General features: G+C 39.7%; 1 protein-coding gene across 4 annotated transcripts in view; it reads right to left on the reverse strand.

The window, feature by feature from the left end:
* bach2b (BACH transcriptional regulator 2b) overlaps window positions 1-22,002 on the reverse strand; it is a 94,876-nt gene that overhangs the window by 9,683 nt on the left and 63,191 nt on the right. For all 4 annotated transcript variants that reach the window (XM_085134105.1, XM_085134104.1, XM_085134107.1 and 1 more), the window contains one exon: window positions 14,813-16,324. In XM_085134105.1, coding sequence (XP_084990231.1) covers window positions 14,813-16,324 — 1,512 coding nt within the window. The remainder of the gene's footprint in view (window positions 1-14,812; window positions 16,325-22,002) is intronic.

The raw sequence follows: 22,002 nt of genomic DNA on the forward strand, positions 1-22,002 counted from the left end.
TCCTACTGTTGTATGGAGTCTGATATGTACCAAATTAATTATTTAACATTAGTTCTACATTCAGTTTTATTTTAAACTATTATAAACTGACTGAATACTTTAAGACTTTAATTAACTAATTTTAAACAAATAACCAAAATAGAAGAAAAAGCACAAAAAAGCTACTTTCAGCTGCTTCATTGTGACAGATGTTTGATTTGAGAGTTTTTACACCGGGATGCCATAACTGATAAAACTCCAAAGGGGAGTTTGGAGTTTTATCAGTTGAATATCAGTTGAAAACTCCAAAGTCAGAATCATATCAGCAACCTTTGCTTGCTAAGCAAACATGTTAATGACTACACAATTAAACAAATAACTAATATTATGCAGCCAACCTAATGAGTGCCATCTGCTACAGAGACATTATATATAAACAACATAAAAAGTGTTACAGAAACATGCAACACTGTTGTAAAGGAGAAGAAATGAGTGCTCTAGCAAATCGTTGTCTGTCTGAGTGGTGTCCAAAAAGCGATGTGGGATTCATCCATCACTTTGGATGGAGCAGCTCTTATTTCTAGAAATCTGGCCAAATTTATTAAACCCCCAAAACGTGACTATCCAGAGTTGGGACCAGGAAGCAGAGTTGCAGCTTCTCTGTTATCCCCCCAAACCCCATCCCCTTAAAGACTGTGTCAGCTCCCAAACAGACAAAAAACAAACAAACAAAACAACAACAACAAATGATTTAAAGATTTTAAAAAAATCACAAAGAAAGAACAATACAGTATCCACATCTGCACCACAGAGTAAAACAGTGAAATGTGGATTATTAAACATTAGGTGTCTCTCTTCCAAGTCTCTGTTAGTACATGACTTAACAATTGATCAACAAATCAATTTATTCTGCCTTACAGAAACCTGGTTACAGCAGGGTGATTGTTAGCTTAAATGAATCAACACCCCTGAGTCAAACCTACTATCAGAAACCTCGAAGCACAGGTCGAGGGGGCGGTGTGGCAGCAATTTTCCACACCAGCTAATTAATCAACCAAAGACCAAAACAGACTTTTAATTCACTGGAAAGCCTGATGCTTAGCTTTGTCCACCCCAGCTGGAAAACTCAAAAACCAGTCCTATTTGTGATCATCTATCGTCCATCTGGGCATTATTATTAGGATGTCCTAAAAACTCCCTGAAAAGCCTTCAGTTAATCCAAAAGGCCGCAGCAAGAGTACTGACAGGGACTAGAAAGAGAGAGGGTATTTCTCCTGTTTTGTCTTCCCTTCATTGGCTCCCTGTTAAATCCAGAATTGAATTCAAACCCCTGCTCCTCACATACAAGGTCTTAAATAATCAGGCCCCATCTTATCTTAATGACCTGATAGTACCATATCACCCTATTAGAGCACTTCGCTCTCGCACTGCAGGCTTACATGTTGTTCATAGAGTATTTAAAAGTAGAATGGGTGGCAGAACCTTCAGTTTTCAGGACGCTCTTCTATGAATCCAGCTTCCAGTTTGGATTTGGGAGACAGACACTATCTCTACTTTTAAGATTAGGTTTAAAACTTTTTGCTTCCTTTTTGCTAAATCATATAGTTCTCACTCACTATGTGTTAACAGACCTCTGAATCACTGAATCATACTTGTTATTAATCTGTTAATCTGTTATTAATTTGTCTTTAATCCTGTCTTCCTTCTCTCACCGTAACTGTTCGCAGCAGATGGCCGCCCCTCCCTGAGCCTGGTTCTGCTGGAGGTTTCTTCCTGTTAAAAGGGAGTTTTTCCTTCCTGCTGTTGCCAAAGTGCTTGCTCATAGGGGGTCATATGATTGTTGGGTTTTTCTCTGTATGTATTATTGTAGGGTCTTACAATAACATTATATTTCTAGTTAATTATATCAATAATAAGGGCGCCCTCTGTGCTGCTGTTTGTTTCTAAGGTGATGGCTTAGAAATATGACTTAGAAAAGCTCTGAAACTTTAAAATGGATCCATTGAAACATTTAACGTTGATGTGTCCTGGCCTATTAATGTAGCTGTGGAAATTGCTTGCTTGATTGTCCCAGATCAAAGTGTTCTTGCGGTCTTCTGGGTTTGAGGAGCCGCAGCTTCGGCAGAGTAAAAGGGACTTTCCAACAGATTAGAATCAAGAAAACAAAATTTTATACATTTTCTTAATCACCAAATTAGTACATCGACATTTCGCTGACAATGTTAAAGAGATCCAGGGATCCAAACTAGAGCAACTTGATGTTGCTATCACTTGGTATAGTTAGATCTGTCACTGGTCCTCTGCTTGTCCACTATCACTATGTCCAGTTAGTTAGCCATCATCAGTGTTTCCTTCTCTTAGCTTGGTCATTCTTGGTCGTGACCTCATCTAGTTGCAATAACAATTGCTTCTTTAACCAAAGAAACAATCAGAATCCTCAATGTTCAGCATTAAGCTTTATTTGTTTATAATATTTTTCTGGATGTTGGGTGTCGAAAAATCCAAAGATGACATCGCCGTAGCTGCTCTCGTCCACAAAATAAAGGGAGTATTTGGCAGACATGACCTCCCAAAAACAGTTTGAAGTGACACCGGGGCACGCTACAGCTCATGAGAAGTTTGCAGAGTCACTGGATTTTCAGTATGTCACAGCAAGTCCTCAAAGCTCCCAGACCAATGCTTCAGCTAAAAAGACAGTTTAAACTACAAATTGGATCTGCACAAAACCCAGAGAGGACAACAAAGACCCCTATTTCAACCTACAGTACAAGAATACTACTGTCAATGGACTGAAGTTGCCAGCCCAAATCATCATCCTTCATGAGCAGCAGACTGCGTCTTGCCAACAACAGTGAAATACCTACAAATCCCAGAGTGACCCCTAGAACAAACTGCAAGCAAAGAAAGAGGCATGCCAATGATGCCAGAGGTTTCAGTACAACAAAGATACCAAATCTTTGACAAAACTACATGCTGGAGCGCATATCTGGGTACAGGAGCTCCAGCAATGCTCGTCTACCTGGACCTGGTCACATCAAGCCCTAACAAGATATGTAATACAAGTAAATAAGTCCTTGATCTATAAATCACTGAAAGCAACACATACACATATACATGTTCAAAAAAGGAAAAAAATTAAATCAGTCGTATTTGCATGTTATGTTTTCTTGTGGTATACTAAGATCAGTATCTGTGCTATGGTGGTTCTCACTGTAGCTTGATGTGATGATATAAGGGTAGGTAAACAATAATGTGTAGGTGTAATAAAAGCTGGACCTGGATTTACTGGATAGACTAGAAGTCATGATACTTGGTGTTCAGTCCTGACGCCAGTCACTGGGACCCAAACCACCCTAAGGCTCCAAACCAGTGTCTGTCTGTGCTAAGGCTCCAAACCAGTGTCTGTCTGTGCCTATTTCCTGGAATATAAAACCAAAGAATAGCAAAAAAGCCAAGACTCTACAAAATGGGAGAAGAAAGTTTGTGGATCAAGAGTACCTGACCAAATCTCATGAAAAGAAAGACTCATACCAGCATAAAAAAAACCACTTAAAGAAAACGGACTCCGTTCCCAGATGCTAGGGCTCAGAGTGTTTTTTTCATTTACATTGGCACACCTGAGCCAATGGAGGAAAAAATGAAAAAGAGGGGAGTACCTTCAGATTGTCTAGGCGTTGAGAGCAACGTGTAAACTACAACTACAGGGAAACTAAGATATCACTCCTGGGAAACAGCAGGTTTGACATCACGTCAGTGCTGATAGAGCCACATCAAGTAGAAGTTACGGGGATTTCAAAGAAACAAAGACACTAAGTGAGTGTTCCCTGTGTCTAACTGACACACCAATCAAGAAGGTTTGAAGATTGTAATGTAATGTCAGAACATGATCACAAAGAAAGAACGAGAATAGCCAACATTTTCTGCTGTACTTCCCATGGTTTCATAGACCACATGGATGGAACCAACAGTTGTTTTTTAATATACACTGTTCTGATTGTTATTGCTCAGAGACAAAAGTCAGTGGTTGTTAGACTAGATGATGAGAATGGTTAACCTTTCTCATCATCTAGTCTTTTGAACCTTTTTATGTGGTGATGACATTTTTTCCCACTATTACTAAACTTAATAAAACTAACAAATGTATTAGTTCTAATGTACTATTTGGATAGAAGTCTACTCAGATCTATGTGGATCCTACATGGAAGTAAATATACATAATACTCAAAATTGTCACCATCAAAAAAAGGGAGCTGTAAATATAAAGGCAACAATAACAAATCCTTAAAGTCAAAAACTTGAAGAATTTGTCATCTTTTATGAATACAGTTATACTGACCTAACAGTTGACATTAAAGGGACTGAACAATAATGCTACCAACAAACATGCATAACCACTGTAAAAAAAAAAATACTAGACACTGTCAGTGTTACTCCTCAGCCTCCTATTAGCCATATCTACGGTATTAATTTCAGAATTCTATGTCACCTTGTTCTCAAGTTATCACACTCACAAGGTTTTCGGAAAACTTATCCTGACCTTGAGGTCAAGATCACTGAGATTTGAACGTGTCCAGGAGTTTTAGTAAATGCACCTATGGTATCAATCTGAAGTTGAGTTATTACAATCATAAGATTTTCAAAAAACCTGACCTCTGACCTTCGACTCTTATTTATTTAGTTTTGAACTTGTGTAAGATTTTTTTGTAGATGCACCTATAATAGATGATGTTACGTTGTTCTCAGGTCATTGCATTCACAGAATTAGGTGCCCACGCTGTCCGCCCAGCAGGGTGACAACAATAACTCATTAGCCTTTTATGGCTGTGAGGTAAAAATGAATACATTGCCTACACTAATATTTCTTTTTTCAGTGCGCCCCAGGGTGGCTGTGGCTACAATGTAGCTTGCCATCACCAGTGTGTGAATGTGTGTGTGAATGGGTGGATGACTGGATGTGTAAAGTGCTTTGGGGTCCTTAGGGACTAGTAAAAGCGCTATACAAATACAGGCCATTTACCATTTCTTTTTTTTAATCATGATTAGCTAATAAACTGTTTATCAGCAATAATTAAAGGAGAAATGACAATTGCGTCCTTTCTGTTATTGTAGGGTCTTTACCTTGAATATTAAGCATCTTGAGGCGACTGCTGTTTTCAACATTCATTTGGGGAGAGCAAGAATTAAGGATTAAATTTCAGGCATTACGACTACATAAGGATAAAGGGGGGATGTCTGTGCTCTGCACAGAGGATTAGCACAGAGAAGCACAGCTGTGCATTTTGACTCACTGGTGTAACCCTAATTGTGAAGCGTTTAGATCAAAGATAAATAAATATACCTTTCCAGTCTTTATTGGGACTGGAAATAAAAGCTTCCAAGAACTTATCTATCTCCACTGCAACATCTTCAGGCATCTAGTAGCAAGAATCCAATAACTTAAAAGCTGAAAGAAAAGCATGATACTTCCACTGGGTGGCATTTGACACAGTTTACCAGTAAAAATGGATCGATGAGTATTTCTTCACCTAAATGTATAGTATTACATAGTTTAAGGTTAACATGGAACACCTGACTGTTTCCTCTGGAGACTTAAGACTGCAAGTAAGTGAAAGTACTTGGATATCATGCCAGTCTGGGACAGAATACTTAAAAAACTAACTTCCGCTTGTTTGTTCATTATGAATACTATCACCATCTCGTTCTACTTAGGGGCTGCCAATGAGTTTCTGGATAAGAATATTGCCTTTCTCTCTTGAGAGACTTGTCTTTTGATATGACTTATGAGAACCCTCTGAATATCAAAAACAAACAAACAAAAAACTAATGAACAATAAATAAATAAACCAAAGGTGGACACAAATGAACCGTAAACCTTCTGTATAGTTATTTGACTGATGTGATTGACGTTTACTTTCTCTTTGAAAAAGTTTATAAAAATAAAGTAAAAACAATACAAAAATGCAGAAGAATGCCTTTAATGTTTACTTATGTTAGAACTACAAAATAATATATATCGTGTAGTTCCTAAATTTGCACTGTTTATTTTCTTTAATGATAAAAAAAAGTTTCAAAATTTTAAAATTGAACGTAATTTAAACCCCACAACAGTTAACAATAAAATCTCTATTAATATCTTAAAATGTGGTTTTTGTTACACATCATGAGATTAATGAAGGATTACATTTTAATTTTCTAGTAATTTTGAAATTAATCTACCAGGTAAACGATTCTCTCTCTGGGTTTGCTTGCTGTCGGCCAGTTTCTAAATCTGACCACAAGATGGCAAAAAAGCCCCACTCCACACGCCTGAGAATAAGCGACTTGGTGAGATTTCAGCTCTCTGTGCCTCATATTTAACACACAGCACATCCTCAGCAGATGGGGCAAAGGTGATCCAAGAAAAGAGTCCCCCTCCATCTGTCCCCTAGTACCTGGAAGTGTGCCAGTTTGACAGATTGAGAGGGGCAGTGACTTGTCAACCTGATCTAAATCAGTATCAGGTGAACTGTGGGTGCATGAGTATCTGCACTACTTAGCAGCCGTCCTCTTATGCTGCTGAACAAAAGAATTAATGTGCTAAATAGATCTTTAAATAGGCCAGGAGAATCAAATCCAGAAAGCCACCAGAAGCTTGGTCCCTGATATGACAAGAAATCAAGCTTGTATCTGTTTATTCTCTTTCTCTCAGTCTGGAGAGCAACAATAAGGCAGCCTCTCTCTCTTAGGTGATGGCAGACCTTACAATAAGCATATCACAGGCAGATCCACCCCAGTGGTATCTGTCTGCACCAGAGAGCTGTAGCTTTAGGCAGTGAGGGAAAGAGAAGAGGCATAACAAAGAGCCAGAGGAAGACAGCCAGAGAGCTTGGCAGGGATGAGAGGAGTTGCAGCTCTCCCTTTCTCCTCTCCCTTTCTCTCTCTGTGGCTTCCTCAGTGGAGCACAGGAAGAACAAAGTCAAACAAAGGAGGAAGAGACTAGAGAGAGATGCAGCTCCATGCTTCTACTATACTTGGCCGATGGAGCTCGGCAGATGCTCCCTTGAGACCTTTGGACACTTAGATGACTACAGACAGAGGTACGGCGGAGGCAGCTCACCTCTGTTTCTCCACCAGATTGTGTACAGCGGTGGCTGAGGCATCACCTGGTGCAAGTGCTGCACTCAGGGGGATACAGCACTGTGCCTACCCATGACAGAATCAAAATGACTTCTCACTGAAGAGCAAATTTAGATCTCAGTCTGTCTCTAGGAGAGGAAAAAGGTTTGAGTTTCCTCATTAGAGGTACAGCCCTCTGAGCTGCCTGGGACCCTCATCTCGACTCGACATCTGCATGCAGACACATGAATAAATAATAACGCAAGCTTTCAAGGCCACACTCAGCTCTGTGTGCTCCTCCAGGGCACGACAACTCCAGCCTCAAAGAAAAAACAGGCAGACCTATGAAACATCAGGAGCAGCCAGGTTCACACAAAGCCAAGGGCAAGATGACTCCTCGTCTGTGATTAGAAGGATTATGTACCATAATGTGGAACGGACTGATATTTATATGTGGCACACAAGCTATTTAAACTACAAGCCTAATTTAACGATTTAGTTAATTTTTCTATGTTCTTTGTATGTAGAATCAATAATTAACCCGACATTCATGTCTTTGGACCGTGTGCTGATTACTCTAGGATCTTTGGCCAAAACAGGCGAAGAAGAACAACCAAGCCATGACCTTGTAATACTTTCTTTCTCGACTACTCACTAGTACACAGGGGATGGATAAATATAACCACTCCACCGCACTAACGAGTTCAGCAGCACAGCCGGGATGACTGAGTACGCTTCAGCCATGGTCATAAATTCACAGCCAATTGCTCTGGATTTACATTTCTTTGCAGCTCTCCTCCCCACCCTTAGTCTACTTCTCTGGGTCATTATGCTGGAAATGGGGTACAGAGTGAAAAGTAGGGCTCATCTGTTATCAGCAGCGGTGCGGTGCCAGGCATGGGCGACGTGTGCTGTTAAACAATAATAATTGATGTTCCAGTCTCAAATTCAGGATACAAATATTACTTATGTGATGCTTTCGACTAGAGAAGAGACAAGTTCTCTCACAAATTTGGAGCGTCTGCTCACCATGCACTAAAATTTGTCTGACTGCTTATACTGTTGTCTTCAGTGCAACATCACCCTCTCTGTCTGCTTCTCTGGATATGAACAATCCAGAACATGAAAACAGCAAGATGAACACGACTCAATGTTTTTTTAATGATGTGAAATGAGGCAGATAAAAAAAATTAATAAAATAACAATGAGCAGGTGGGTACTTATGTTAGCCTAACAATACTGCCACACAATTGCTGTTGTTTTTTTGTTTTGTTTTTTCCATTTGCTGCAGATCAGTATCAGCCTCATGCCAGTGCCTTCAGTGTAAAGCAGGATGTGGTAATTTATTTTTTTAATGTTGCAATGTTGAAGCTCTTCATTTGAATAAACACCTCCAACATCTTAGACAGTTAACCAGCTCTGTGCCAATGACAGAATGATAGAAGAAGACAATTACTGTCTGGCCTGTAATATTAAACTGCATTTCCTTTTGTCTCCACTAACTACAGATGTTGCCAATTAAGCTATTTGATTCAATTCGATGCAATTTCATTCATATAGTGCCAAATTACAACTGCCACCTCGAGGTTCTTTATATTTTCGGGTAAAGACCAAACAATATCAGTGGGAAATTCCCAACATTCAGATGACCTCCTATGATGAAGCAATTGAAGAAAAAAATCCCTTTTAACAGGTGAACGTGAAACATTACACACGCTAAAATGCAATCAGTAGGTAAAATTAGAATCCTTCATTGGTGTGAGTTGTTTATTTTTCCAGAAATCTCTTTGGCTGTAGTGATCTGGACTGAAATAATAATATCTGTATTAAATACATGGGCACGACTGGGGCTCAGGAGGAAGGGCAATTTGTCAGATTTTATCGAGAGCTCAGTGGTTTGGTCCCTGCTTTGTTCAGTTACACTTTGCAGGTCAAAATGTGAATGGGCAAGATACTATACAACAAAAAAATGTCCCCAACGTGTGTGTGTGTGTGTGTGTGTGTGTGTGTAGGAAGTTAAAAAAAATGCATAAGGTATAGGATAAAGTTGATTTGATTTCTTTAGTTTCAGCAACACGCAGGTACCATGAGGAGACCTGCTAGCCAAGCTTGAGTGGGACACCTCGATGGATGATCCACAGTGGGAAAGTTCACTGTGGTCTGCGTTCCACCTGCAGAATCCACCACAACCCTCACTTTACTCGCACACAAATCTATTTCCTCTGGAAGTTTCTTTAAAAGCTAAAACAATTTCCTAAAATTGTCTCTAGTTGACACCTCTGGCATAAGTCTGTGTAATATTTGCCTCTCATGTAATCCAAATTAAAATTGGATTTTATACTGGAATGTGCAGTTTATAATTCTGCATGCATTTAATTAATCCCATCTCACATGCTTATAAATTAGATTGTAGAGTACAATTTCCCATGCATGCCATTAGTCAGCATTTAATGAAGATCATGATAATGTTGAGACATTCACTGGTAACTGTTCTGCCCCACTCTGAGCACTCTGCAGTGCCACTGCAAATTAAAAAAAATATCAGACATTTAACTGTCAAAATAATGAGTTGCAGAGGAAACAGATATAAAGAAATGGGTTGGCAAATAAGAAAAGTGTGTTAAACTTCATCACAGAAAATCCAAAAACAAACTATTACTGGGAATGTGGGTACAAAACATCACAACACTGGTTTGCCAGTGGCTAAAAAGTCAACATTGCAAGAATTCTGCAGATTACCATTGGATGCTAAATGTCTCTGTGCTTCCAGGACTTATGCAAAGCCTCAAAGACGAGAGTCACTGGAGTCATTTCTGTGTCCCAGACAGCCCTGTGTTTTTAGATGTATTGCCCCTATGAAGCATGGACTGGAAAGCAATAAACAAACATCCTCCTAGTTGAAACAAGGCTCTTCCATTTTTGCCTACGTAGATGTTCTTACCACCATATTTCTGATTCCATTACAACATTAAACTATAATTCCAAAGAGTACTTTATTTCCAGTTGATGCTAATGTACTGCCTACAATTGCCTGGAGATGGTAAGGTAACAAAGGCACCAGTTACAAAAATTTAATGTGGCATCTTATTCATGTACTGGTATCACTATTGCATGCGCCTAAAAAACAGCTCCAAAGCTAACATTATGAATGGCAAATCTTTATTTAGACCACAGCCACATCATATCTAGACTAGAGTAAAGTTTCTTTGGCATTTTGCAAGAGGAGCGGAACTGATATTAAGGTCTGTGCATTTCCTGTCCTATTTCATGTGTTGCCTGACAGAAAAAAACATCAATGTGCTGATGTATCAGGACTACTTCCTTATTCCTCCCACTAGCTCTGAGATCAATATTTGCACTGCTGTGGCCAGACTATACGCGAGAATGAGCTTTACGCCCACACCACAGCCAGAGCTGGAGGTCTGACAGCTACAAGGAGACAAACTGGGGTACTAATGCTGCTTGCGCCAGATGCATGATACATGCTCAGCTTAGATAGTGCTGCTAGTGGAGATTTGCCTGCACTGTCATAAGCAAGTAGGACTGTGGCAACCAACACAGCATTAGCTATAGATTTGAGTGATCGAAATTCTCAGGTCTCTTTATTAACTCAACTAGTGACTAGTCGCGTGGTTCTGGCACGCATACTGCAAAAGAGCTCAAATCAACACCACTAATGCGATTGCTGCCAATAAATGCAACAATCAGTGACACAATTTCATTTATTAAATATGCTACGAATCTGGCTATGTTCTCCCTGTGTTTGTATGGCTTTTCTCCAGATCCTGGAAAAGTGAGTTGTCCTGTGAGAGGCTGGCAACACTGTCAGGGGTGTACCCTGCCTCTCGCCCTGTGGCAGCTGGGACAATTTTGTCATAGATGTTTAAGATCGAGCTCACTTTAAACAGTTTGTATTCTGTTTAGTCTACGGAAATGTATTATATCTCTTAAACGATATAGCGGCTGTTATATGTGGACATCAGCTTAGAAACACAAGCCTACATCTTGATTTAAAAATACATTAAAAAATTATCTTGATCATTTATTTCAAACATCACAGTTGAAATAAATGGATTGTGCCCTGTGTGATGTGGTTATTACACTGGACACATTATTAATGAAAAAAGATGGCAGTGTAGTAGCGAAACTGCTGGTTAAACTTTGTATATTTGGTCAACCAAGATATTTTTCAGAGACATGCATCTTATACTTTTGCAATTTTTAATTGATGTTGATTTTTTTTTTTATTTCACTAGATAATAACTGCTTGCTTTGGTTACTCTGATGGTGACAGAGCGCCACTGGTGTGTGGCTAGTTGTGTAGTGCTACTTAAACAACGCCGTATGCTGTATGTTCCAATTTACCAATTGGAATTGAAATGTAATTTTTAGGTTTTATAGCTCAGTGCTATAAATTAATCCCATGTTACAGTGGCATATTTAGCAGGCCCTTCAAAGGCCCATAAATCTGATGGTAGAGGCTGGTATGCATCGTGCAGTGAATGTGATAACTACTCATAACTGCCAAGCTGCTTTATCTCGCAGCTCTGTTTGTGCAGCAGAACAAAATTCTTTCCACAGTAAAGCACAATCCTGTCATGTAGCTCCAAACCTTGCAACGCACTATCTCGCTCTGTGAAATGAATCACCATGGCAACACTCCACTATCTCTCTCTCTCTCTTTTTGCTCTCAAGTTCAACAAAACCAATTCTGCCTACACTTCAAGCAAATATCAGTGAATGTCATATCATAAGACATGTGCTCTTTTGGAGCCTCCTGGAGCCAAAAGGTCATAAGTTCAAACACTGGAGCGAAAAGACTGTACAATCCAGCTGTCTGGGGAGTGTGTCACAGCTTATTTGAGATATATACAATTTAGTGCTATTAACAGCTACTAATCAAAGGTAAAAAATAAATAAATACAACACAATACAACAAAAAATTTAGAAAGAGACACTTTGAAAATGCATTGTTTTCACTTAACACAGAGAGACAATCATTTGCACTCAAATTAACACCTAACAGCAATTTGGTATTACCAATTAACCTAACTCGTAAAATGCATGGCTTTGGACTGTACCCAGAGCCATGCTAACACGAGGAGAACATGGAAAAGGCCCTGACCACACAGTGGATCTAATATTCAAAGCGAAGATGGAAATTTTGCTTGTAAAAAACAGCATTTTTAGGCCATAAAGTTTTTCTCTGAGAACTGATTTTATTATCTTTCTCTCAGATGGGAAATCTCCTCCATGTTACACCAAGACTGGACTTTTTCTGAGAATTAAAGAGTCTATCAATGATCTTTACTTGGTAAACAACAGTTGTCTACATTTAGGAGTCTGGTAGACTCAGGGAGGAGGATGTGAAGGGATGGGGCGGGGTGATTAGAGGATTTGCTGTTATGCTTGTCAGCACTGTTGAGCTGTGTTACGGCTCCATCATGAATGTCACACCTACTCACTTCCAACTTACTGCAACCCCAGACAATTAAAAATTTACTGACACAGGACATTGTAAAGTAGTGGTTGAAATTACTTTGCAATATGCAAAGCTTGGTAGAAGTGTGGCCAAAGGGGACCAGGTGATGGTCTCTCACTAAACCTTTACTGTCCCCTATCGTTATCATATCAGTACCATATCATATAAGTGGGTAAAATTATAGATCAGACAGATCTATAAAAAATGATTTTGTCCTTACGTAAATGAAACTATAACAAAATAACAATTCAGTTATAGCCTTTGGGGATGCACAATAGCAACTGGCTCAAGGCCCCTTATAGGTAAAGACATTAATACAGAGAAATCCCCAACAATGGGAAGACCTCCCTGAGAGCAAGCACTTTTAAGTTTAATCTGGATTAAACAGGGAGCAAATGCAGAGAGTATGGGAGAAATAAGCTCTCTCTTTCAAGTCCCTGTCAGTACCCTCACTCTAGAATTTTGGATCAACTGAAGGCTTTTCAGGCACTTTTAGAAGCTCTTGTGCTTGTTAATAGCAGATGCAAAACAAAATATCTTTAGTTTTGAATATGGACTCCCTCACATCTGCCTCAGTATTAGCACCACTGGTGGTTACTCACTAGACATTGGACGTCGGCTAGATGTGCGGACTTGTCTATATATTGGTTCTGTTGGACTATGACCAATTCTGGACATCTGTACAACATCCAAACCAGGTCCACAATTTGGACGTCCAACCATGACGTCCAACTTTGACGTCAGTATGATGTTAACCATTTGAACTTTAGACCAGGCCATTTTTTTGGATGTCATCTGGACATCCATGATAGATGCAGGGAATTTACATGATTAGTAAATATAATATTTTTTAATTCACAAATATTAACAATGTTGTTATCAACATGATACATATGAATATGGATTATTTATAAACAAACACAATTTATTATGTGTTAGCCTGCTAAATTATTCAGTACCCATGTTTCTTTGTTGTTGTTATTTTACATTTTCCTGTTTGTCTTTAACTGGTTTATTTTAATTAATAGTCCAGTATGAACTGGACTATCTGCTCAACAGTCTTTGTTAATACACACATTTTTCAAGCTGCCTGTGAGAAGCTGAGGAGATTTCTATTTGAAACCCACTGTGGAACTGCTCACTTTTGTTTTTAGCTCAGAAGCCTGCCATATCTTGGAGATGTCCGCTGATCACACCTTTACACTTAACTGTTTCTTTACAGAAAACATGCCCTCCACCTTCTGGAAACACGGGACTACAGAGCCTATAGAAGCAGTACAAAAATGACGTCTAGAATGAGTCTGTTTGACTTTGAAAAGACGTCCACAACCACACTTTAGCCCGTACACAGAGGTCGTACAGACGACAACACTAGACCTTCAAGAGATGTTGAATGAAAAAAAGACCTTGCCTGGTGTTACAAAACAACCCCTTCGGTGGACCAAAATTGGACGTCCAAAAATGACTTATAAAAGATGTCACTCCAATGACAGCTCTAAATGTTAGACGCATGACACACATCTCTAAAAATGCACAAAATGCATCTATAATATCAAAACATGTCTAGGTCAGAGACCGAATGATTAACTAAAGGTGGCAGCTTTATTGCTGGAGAACGTTCGAACATAAAATACAAGAAAACTAAACTAGGAACTCAAAACAAGAAGCTCAAACTAGAAAACTGGGAAACAGAGAACCAGAAGCAAGGAGGAAAACACAGCATGGTGAAGGTACAATGCAACAAAAGGCAAGGGAAAACACAGGGCTTAAATATACAAGGGAGTAAAGAGGGAATGGGAAACAGAAGGGAAACACAGCTGAGACTAATCAAACATAACGAGACAAGGGGAAGCAAAACTAGATACACTGACATAGGGCACAGAATTTCAAAGTAAAATAGAAAACACAAGACAAGGACAAAGATGCAGACTAGACACTGAGACAGAGACATGACTGACTGACAAGACGAGGAACACGAGAAAGGCAAAGGAAGAGAAATATAACACAAGCAGAACCAAAATCCGTGAATAACAATAATCAAAGAATACAACAAAAACACACAAAACACTGGGTCACAGACCCAGTACTGTGACAGTTTGTGCTGCTGTAAATCTTGCTTGGAACATTCCTTTTACTACACAATGATTTAATGACCGCTAATGGAGAGCAGGTAAATGCAATATAATTAGTGTTGGTGGTCTTGAGTATAATAGCTACACTCTGTGTTTGATGTGAAAAACAATGTTTTATACTCACCTCTGATCCTTGCTCCTGCACGTGGCAGGACTCGCTGTCTCCCTCTGAAAAGGAGCCCGACTCGTCACTAGAGTTGGTGCCATAGGACTGCTCACATTTGATCTTGGGCCTCACCTGGTTAAAAACAACCTCCCCTCCTACACTTTGCTCCTGCTGGTCCACATTGAGACAGCGAGCCACATTAGAGCATGGTGAAGAAGAGAACTCAAACTGGGGCAGGCTGCAGGGAGACCCTCCGCTGCCATCCTCTGCGTAGGAGTATGAGGAGCAGGAGCTGGAAGTTCTGGTGCGAGTCTCACAAGGCGGTGAGCGCGGGCATACTTTGATTGGCACTGGGCAGCTGGTGTTGGGCCTAGGGCGGCACAGGACTTGGGGCTCAGAAGAAGTGGTGCTGGGACAATAGGACTGGGAGGTGGGTAGGGAATGGCTAGCTCCAGCCCACAGCCCCTTTGTCATGTGCTCAGAGAGCTCAATCTCCAAAGAGTTCCCAACAGGGTAGGAATGCGCTGGGTTTCCCAGGCGATTGCAGGCCCCTGAGGAAAATATGACACTGCGGCGGTCGATTTCAACTTCCTGTTTGCAAACCCCATCGCAGGAAGTTGATTTGTGGGACAAACTAGCAGGAAAACCATCCACCTCTTTTGGGGATGCAACAGATAGAGCCACCTCCCCAGTGAAAGGGCCTAAGTCTTTTTTATGATCTCCCTGAGAGTTTCCTTTGTCCTGGGGGCAGATAAGTCTGTTGGCGAATAGCTGCTGTGACGTGTTGGGCAGACTGGAGATGTCAACTCCTTTCTTGAAGAAGGCTCGCAGGCAGGAAGGGGACTTGGGTCTCTTGGTTCTTTCTACAGATATAGGGTTATCCATCTCCATGGCTGTTATGACATCCGTATCCCTGGCGTCCTGCTCATCCCCTGACAGGCACAAAGGAATGGCCTCTTCCTCTGCCTGTGGTTCCACTTTGATCTGTGCCAAAGGCAGTGTGCCCTGATTTGCCACTGCCCCACTAATGGTGGTCTCCTTTAATGTGCTTGGAAAACCTGAGGTACTGGTATGTGAGGAGGAGTCATTATTGTGCTTGTTGCAAGCCCACTGGTATTTCCGGTACTTGGGGCAACGCGGCAGATCCGATGCTCCATGGCGATCAAAATCTGGCCGGCTATCTGTGAAGTTACCAGGCATAGCCATCGTTAGCCGATCATTGTCGGGGTCTCGACACGAAGTAAGGGCATCTGCACAATGTCGGGCCATGGGGGAGGTGGGCCTTTCTGCTTCTGATTGCATGTTCTCATCCTCCAAGTTATTTGCTTCTCCTGCCACCTTGTGGCAAAGCAGCAATCCGTCCTCCTCGCTGCGCAGCTGAGCTTCCAGGAAGCGAAAGCATGAGTCCTCGAGGTTGTGCATGCGCAGGAATTCAGCACAGCGGATGACCTCCTGAATGTTTTCTCTGCTGAGTAACAGCTTAGCAGTGTAGGCAAACTGCAACAATGGGGCGAATCCTCTGGCAGTGACCTGCAAAAAACAGGGAAATTGCCAGCATTACTATCAGCGCAGCTATTGTTCAGAGCACTTGGAGTGTGGTGAGACAAACTGACAGCTCCAATGACATACAAAAACACTGCAAAGTACTGGTTAATCTTTTTATTGGGCCAGCACTGAGCATTCTATACAGCAGTAAAAGAAGATCTGGTGCTATACTGGACGTAGGTACGTTGTGTCCATCTTTGTGTTCATAATACCAATCTGTGGGACATTCCAGCATCAACACGTCTGCTCCACAGTCATATAGAGTTGGCTTTGCCTACAGTCTTGCTACTGCTGTATTTGCAAAATTCTTATTTGCAGGAAGATGTATAAACACATGCAGTGGTTTATGTTTAGTTGCCTATTTTTACCCTTGACATGAGAACTATAAAACAAAGAGAGATATAACAAAGCTATATGATAGTAATTCTTAAAATAATTAGCAATGATCTTCACAAACTGAACAGTAGATTATAGCAAGAGTTTCAATATTGATAATAAATTAATACTTTTTGGATAATAATACATAAGAAGCACTTTTCCTTTCACATTTTGTATGATTTCCGCCTATTCCCATTGTCACTATGTGGCATTAGCTAATAGAGGGAAGCTTTCCATTCCATGTTTGTATACTTTATGGAGATCAGCATTAGATTCACACTAGGTTGTGTTCAGCTCTTTACTCTGGCTCTACCAACCAATTCCTGCAGGTTTATCCCAGGTTAGGTTAGGTACATACAGGTTAGGTTACTTCACTGGTGACAAACACAGTGAAGGGAATGAGATAGAAGCTACTTTTGAGTGTCCATTAATGTAAAGTCTTTCTTAAAGGATTTAGCAGATGCTTGTAGATGAAAAGCATGAGTAACACAATATGGGTTTAATAAGCCCAGTGTTTAGTTGTTTAGCTGTCTTTGCTGGGGAAGCAAGAAGCTGAATTACCCATGGTATTCGGTGTGCTAGAATAGCAGTAGCTTCCAAAGGTTCTGCAGTCACTGTCAGACACCCCAGAGAGCAGCAGCAACAATCTGTTTTTTATAAGGATTGTTGGGGAAACTGCTTTGACTACCAGTGCCTTAACACTTCACACTGGACTGGTTTTTATATGGCACTTTTCTACTCTTCCTAGCATTCAAAGGGCTTTATACAAGACGCCTCATTCACGCCTTTAACACACACCTGTTTTGTTTTTTTAGCTTAAATGCTTTCTAATATTCACACACATTCACACTCCAATGGAAGCATCAGAGAGCAAATTGGAGTCAGTATCCAGCATCTAAGGATATTTATTAGCAGAGTGGAGCAGCCAAGGTTTGAACCACCAACCCTCCGGATTTTGGCTTATCCAGGTAACTTCACCCTGGGTTTTCTGCACTACAAATGTGATTCACTTCTTACAAGGGTAGATCCCCATGGATTTTTATTCCTTCTTTTCTTTTTTTATTCTGTTGGCGGCGAACAAATTTATAATAATTTTATTGCTCGCTATGATCCAAAAAAATGACTACTGTACTTGCTGACCTCACATCAAATTTGTACTAATTTGGAACTTTATATTTAGTCTTTACTCTCAAACCCTAAAACAGCACATAGTCTGCAAATGAATGAAGAAGAAAATAAAAACTAAAACTGTCAGGAGCCCGTCATGTTCAGAATTTGGATTTAAAATCAGCTGAAAGAATCAAATTTTCTATGATTCTTTAAAAAAAAAAAAAAAACAGTATAAATATACGTTGTTGAGTCGCACTTTACCAAAACCACAAAGTGCACTAAATGTGGTATATTAATGCTGTGTTCTACTTAATTCTACTTACCTCTTTCATACTCCTGGCAACAACAATACAGCAACACCTAACCCTCCTAATCAGTCACATTCATTTCATTTTGATGTGCGACAAACCGAGGTGATTTCCCTGTCTCTTTTATCAGGCTGTGGGACAGTAAGCTTCAGTGTTTCAATGGATCCACTTTACATCACCCAAGAACCTAAAGCAACTAAAGCTGTTCATAAAAAGTAGTTCAAACAACTGTAAGAATATCAAATTGACATGTACTTGTAATGTAAACTAGATAGATAGATAATATAATACAATAAATATAATATAAATATACCAGCAAATAATGCCACTCAACTGAGTGTATTTCAGACTAAAAGAAAAAAGACACATAAAACAAAAATATTTCACTTTAGTTGTTCATTATGTCCATTACTCAGTTAGCTACTCTGCAGAAAGTAGTCCAAGTAGGAGCACTGTAGTATGTACATGTACATATATCTTGAGCTCACTTGTTGTATGGAATGAAGAAGATACAAACTGCCATGTGTCGGGGTTTTTATCAGTCCAACAAGTACGAGCTAGCAGAACAAATGTCAGAGAGACTCTCTTACTCTTGCTTTGGATTATGTCTTGTTATACTACAGACCAACATATTTACAATTTAAGAAATTCCTAGAGTTTTCTAGAATTTTCCACTGCTCACATCCACATAGTTTAAATTAAAATTTGTGATTTTTTGGCACACATCAGTGATAAATCAGTAACTATTTTAGGTTTCAGGTTCTTAACTAAGGACACTTTAGCAGTCTATATGCTAAAGTGAAAAAGGCAAGTCTACCTCATGAATTACAGCACAAGTATGTATTTCTGTATTATTGTAATCAAATGTAATCAAACCTGTAGAAAATATAGAAACCATACTAAATAAAAAAATCAAATGTTTTGCTGGACTTAGTTTTGTATGTTTGATTATTTTCTGTGCTTATTGCTTAGATGGTCAAGTTGGTGTATTCCCTCCGTGTTTTCAATTTTGTTTATTTAGTTTCAGTGTGTTTATTTTATTTACACAGTGTTCCTGACTTTTCCTTCTACGTCATTCCTCTATGCTAAGATTAGTTTTGTGTCTGAGTTCTCCTGTTTCATTATTGCTTCTTGCTTCCTGTTGTATTTTGGTGCCATTTGTCATTTTTGCATTGTGTTTATGGTAAATGTATGGGTTCTTATACGTCTCTACTCTACTTGAGACCACATTAATCAGACCACATGCCTAATTAATCCATTCATACCAATTTATACAAGTGCTTTTTTCTATACCTATTTGCTTTCTATCTACATTTATACTCTAAATAAAACCATTGGGGAGCAACTCGGGGTTCAGTACCTTGCCCAAGTATACTTTAGCATGCAGACTGGAGCAGCCAGATTCTGCACTGCTTGTTACTGGTTTGCAATTGATGACTAAAAACAAGTCTCTCTTACGACTAAATGACTTCACACTGTAAAGCTCAACATTCTTCTCCAGAATTTTCAGCTGCCTTTTCACGACTAGAAATATATCCCAGTTGGGTTTCTGACTCAGCCTGTGTGACACTATTATATAGAGTTCCAATGTTAATGTCAATATTATATGAATAGAATTTATGCAAGTTTGACTTGCATGATTAGTTTAACTGAGTTTCTCTGTTGCTGTGACATGATTACAAATAGTCTTGTTTATGATCGATAGATATAAGTGTTTAGAATATGAATACCCATTACTTAGGTTACACCAATAATTTATTTTTAAGTTTGTTTTTTTTTTAATGTGCACATTATCACAGTTTTCTGCAGAAAAAAAAACACTGCCCCAATGGTTAAAATTAGGACAAATCATTTAACTTGGCGGCTCTGCAGCTCTTAAAGATACATGACCAGCTGTCACAAAGTCAGTATTGTAACACATTAAAGCAGCACCTGGAGTATTTTCCATCCACCTGAGGAAGCCTGTACTGAGAACAGTACAATCAAAAGAAAGATACATATACAAAAGATCTATTATATAATATTTTAGTTTATCTGGTGACTTCTAAGACAGGTAATGAATGATGGTTTATCCTTTTCAAAAAAAAAAAAGGTGTCTGCTTATCAAAACTTCAGCACAATCCCAGAGTTGTCACAGAACTTTCAAGGGTCCTCAACACTGGATTAATGTAAACAGTTGGTGTAGCTGTAGTAATTGTTTTAATAATTTTAAGAAACAAGAACACATTAGTCATGATATGCCCTTAGTTTAAGAATATATCCTGTACCTGCAGAGTACAATGCAACTGCGTCTGGAAGCTATCCCTGTGTATCAAGTCTCCAGATGCCTCTGCTGCAATGCGCCTTAAAGTGGGTTCCTGCTCAACGGACTTCTGAGCACAATCACTGACATCAGTCATTGTTAAAAGCAAACTGCTGATGCTGTATCTGTGATGGTGAGTGTGCCTCTGCTAGAGTAAGTGTGAGTGTGTTCAACTGTGACAGATTGGGGTGGAGGGAGGGGCTTTGACTAGACTATCTGCTAATAAGCACAGCACAACTAATAAACAACATACTTCTGTATTTATCCAATAATGAACTCCAATAATGACAGACTGTGTGTCTTTTACACTGCTAACGTTCTTGTTGCATCTTAAATCATCTTGATGACAGTATGTTAATTTCTGCATTATAAGGCTACTTTAAGATAATAAATCAGTAAAGTCACAATTCTGTAGGATAAGAACTTATCTGCCGTTGCAGTGAGATAATTACACTTGTAAAAACTTCAAGGCAACAAAAACATACCATGAACTCTACTCAAACCTCAAAAAGTAAAATAAAGTGCTGTATAGATGTATTGTTAAAATGCTGGTGTACCTCCACTTTTGTGCTTGCTGTCTGCTCTGGATGTGGCAGGATTGATTTCACTTTTGGCCAAATAAAAGGCCAGTTTTATGTTGGAACAATCTGCCTCTTGTGTCCTGCACCTTTACACTCTGCACATCTGCTGTGATAGTGGCAGCCTAAGTGAGGCTGAGTGGCCGGCCTGCTGCATTAACAGCAAAGTTGCTGGAGGAAAAGTGCTGAGTGAACTAGGAATCTATTTTCAGCTAGTATCAGCAGCTGCTGCCTGCAGGAGCACATCTTTATGTGTGCCCTGCACCATATGTGATTACTCCACTGTTACAACTGGCACAGCCACCTAATGAAGGAATGTGTAAAAGGAGCAACAAAGGATGGAAGGAGGGAGGGAATAGATATTGAAGGTATATAGAACTAGCACAGAAGAAATGAGATAAAGAGAGACTGTTACTATTGGTAACTAGCTGTTAAAGGGAGAACAGTAGGGGAGGGAAGAGAGCTTCCTTCTCACTGGTGCTGCTGGCAGCTGAAAGTCATTGTAAGTGTACAACTTAACACAAAGAAACAAATTAATCAGTGCAACAGACTGGGCCCATTTTAGGGTAACAGCCCTGCTTTGCGTCAGAGGGGGATAGATCATACATTACAGGGCAGAAAATTACAAGCAGTGACAAATCATACACACACGGACAATTCACATGGCACCTTTAGGAAACCTGCCAAATATCCTTTCATAAACAAACAATAGTACACCGGCTCTCTCTCCTTCTGCCCTCACCCTGCACTTGCTCTTACTTTCCTATAATTTATGCAAATGTCCTCCAGTGAATTCCTGCATGTCATGCATGTTAATGAGGACATGGCATAGCATCACAATGAGTGTTTCCCCTGCAAAAGAGAAAAACACTCCATCTCTATTGGTGACAGTAGCTTTTGAAGGAACCTGGCATTATTCTCTGTGTGCTCAAACAAACAGTAAGAAGCCCTAATGGAAATGAAACAGGCCCTTTACTGTACGCTGAG

The sequence above is a fragment of the Neolamprologus multifasciatus genome, chromosome 15 (assembly GCF_963576455.1).
Source record: "Neolamprologus multifasciatus chromosome 15, fNeoMul1.2, whole genome shotgun sequence".
Taxonomy (NCBI): Eukaryota; Metazoa; Chordata; class Actinopteri; order Cichliformes; family Cichlidae; genus Neolamprologus; species Neolamprologus multifasciatus.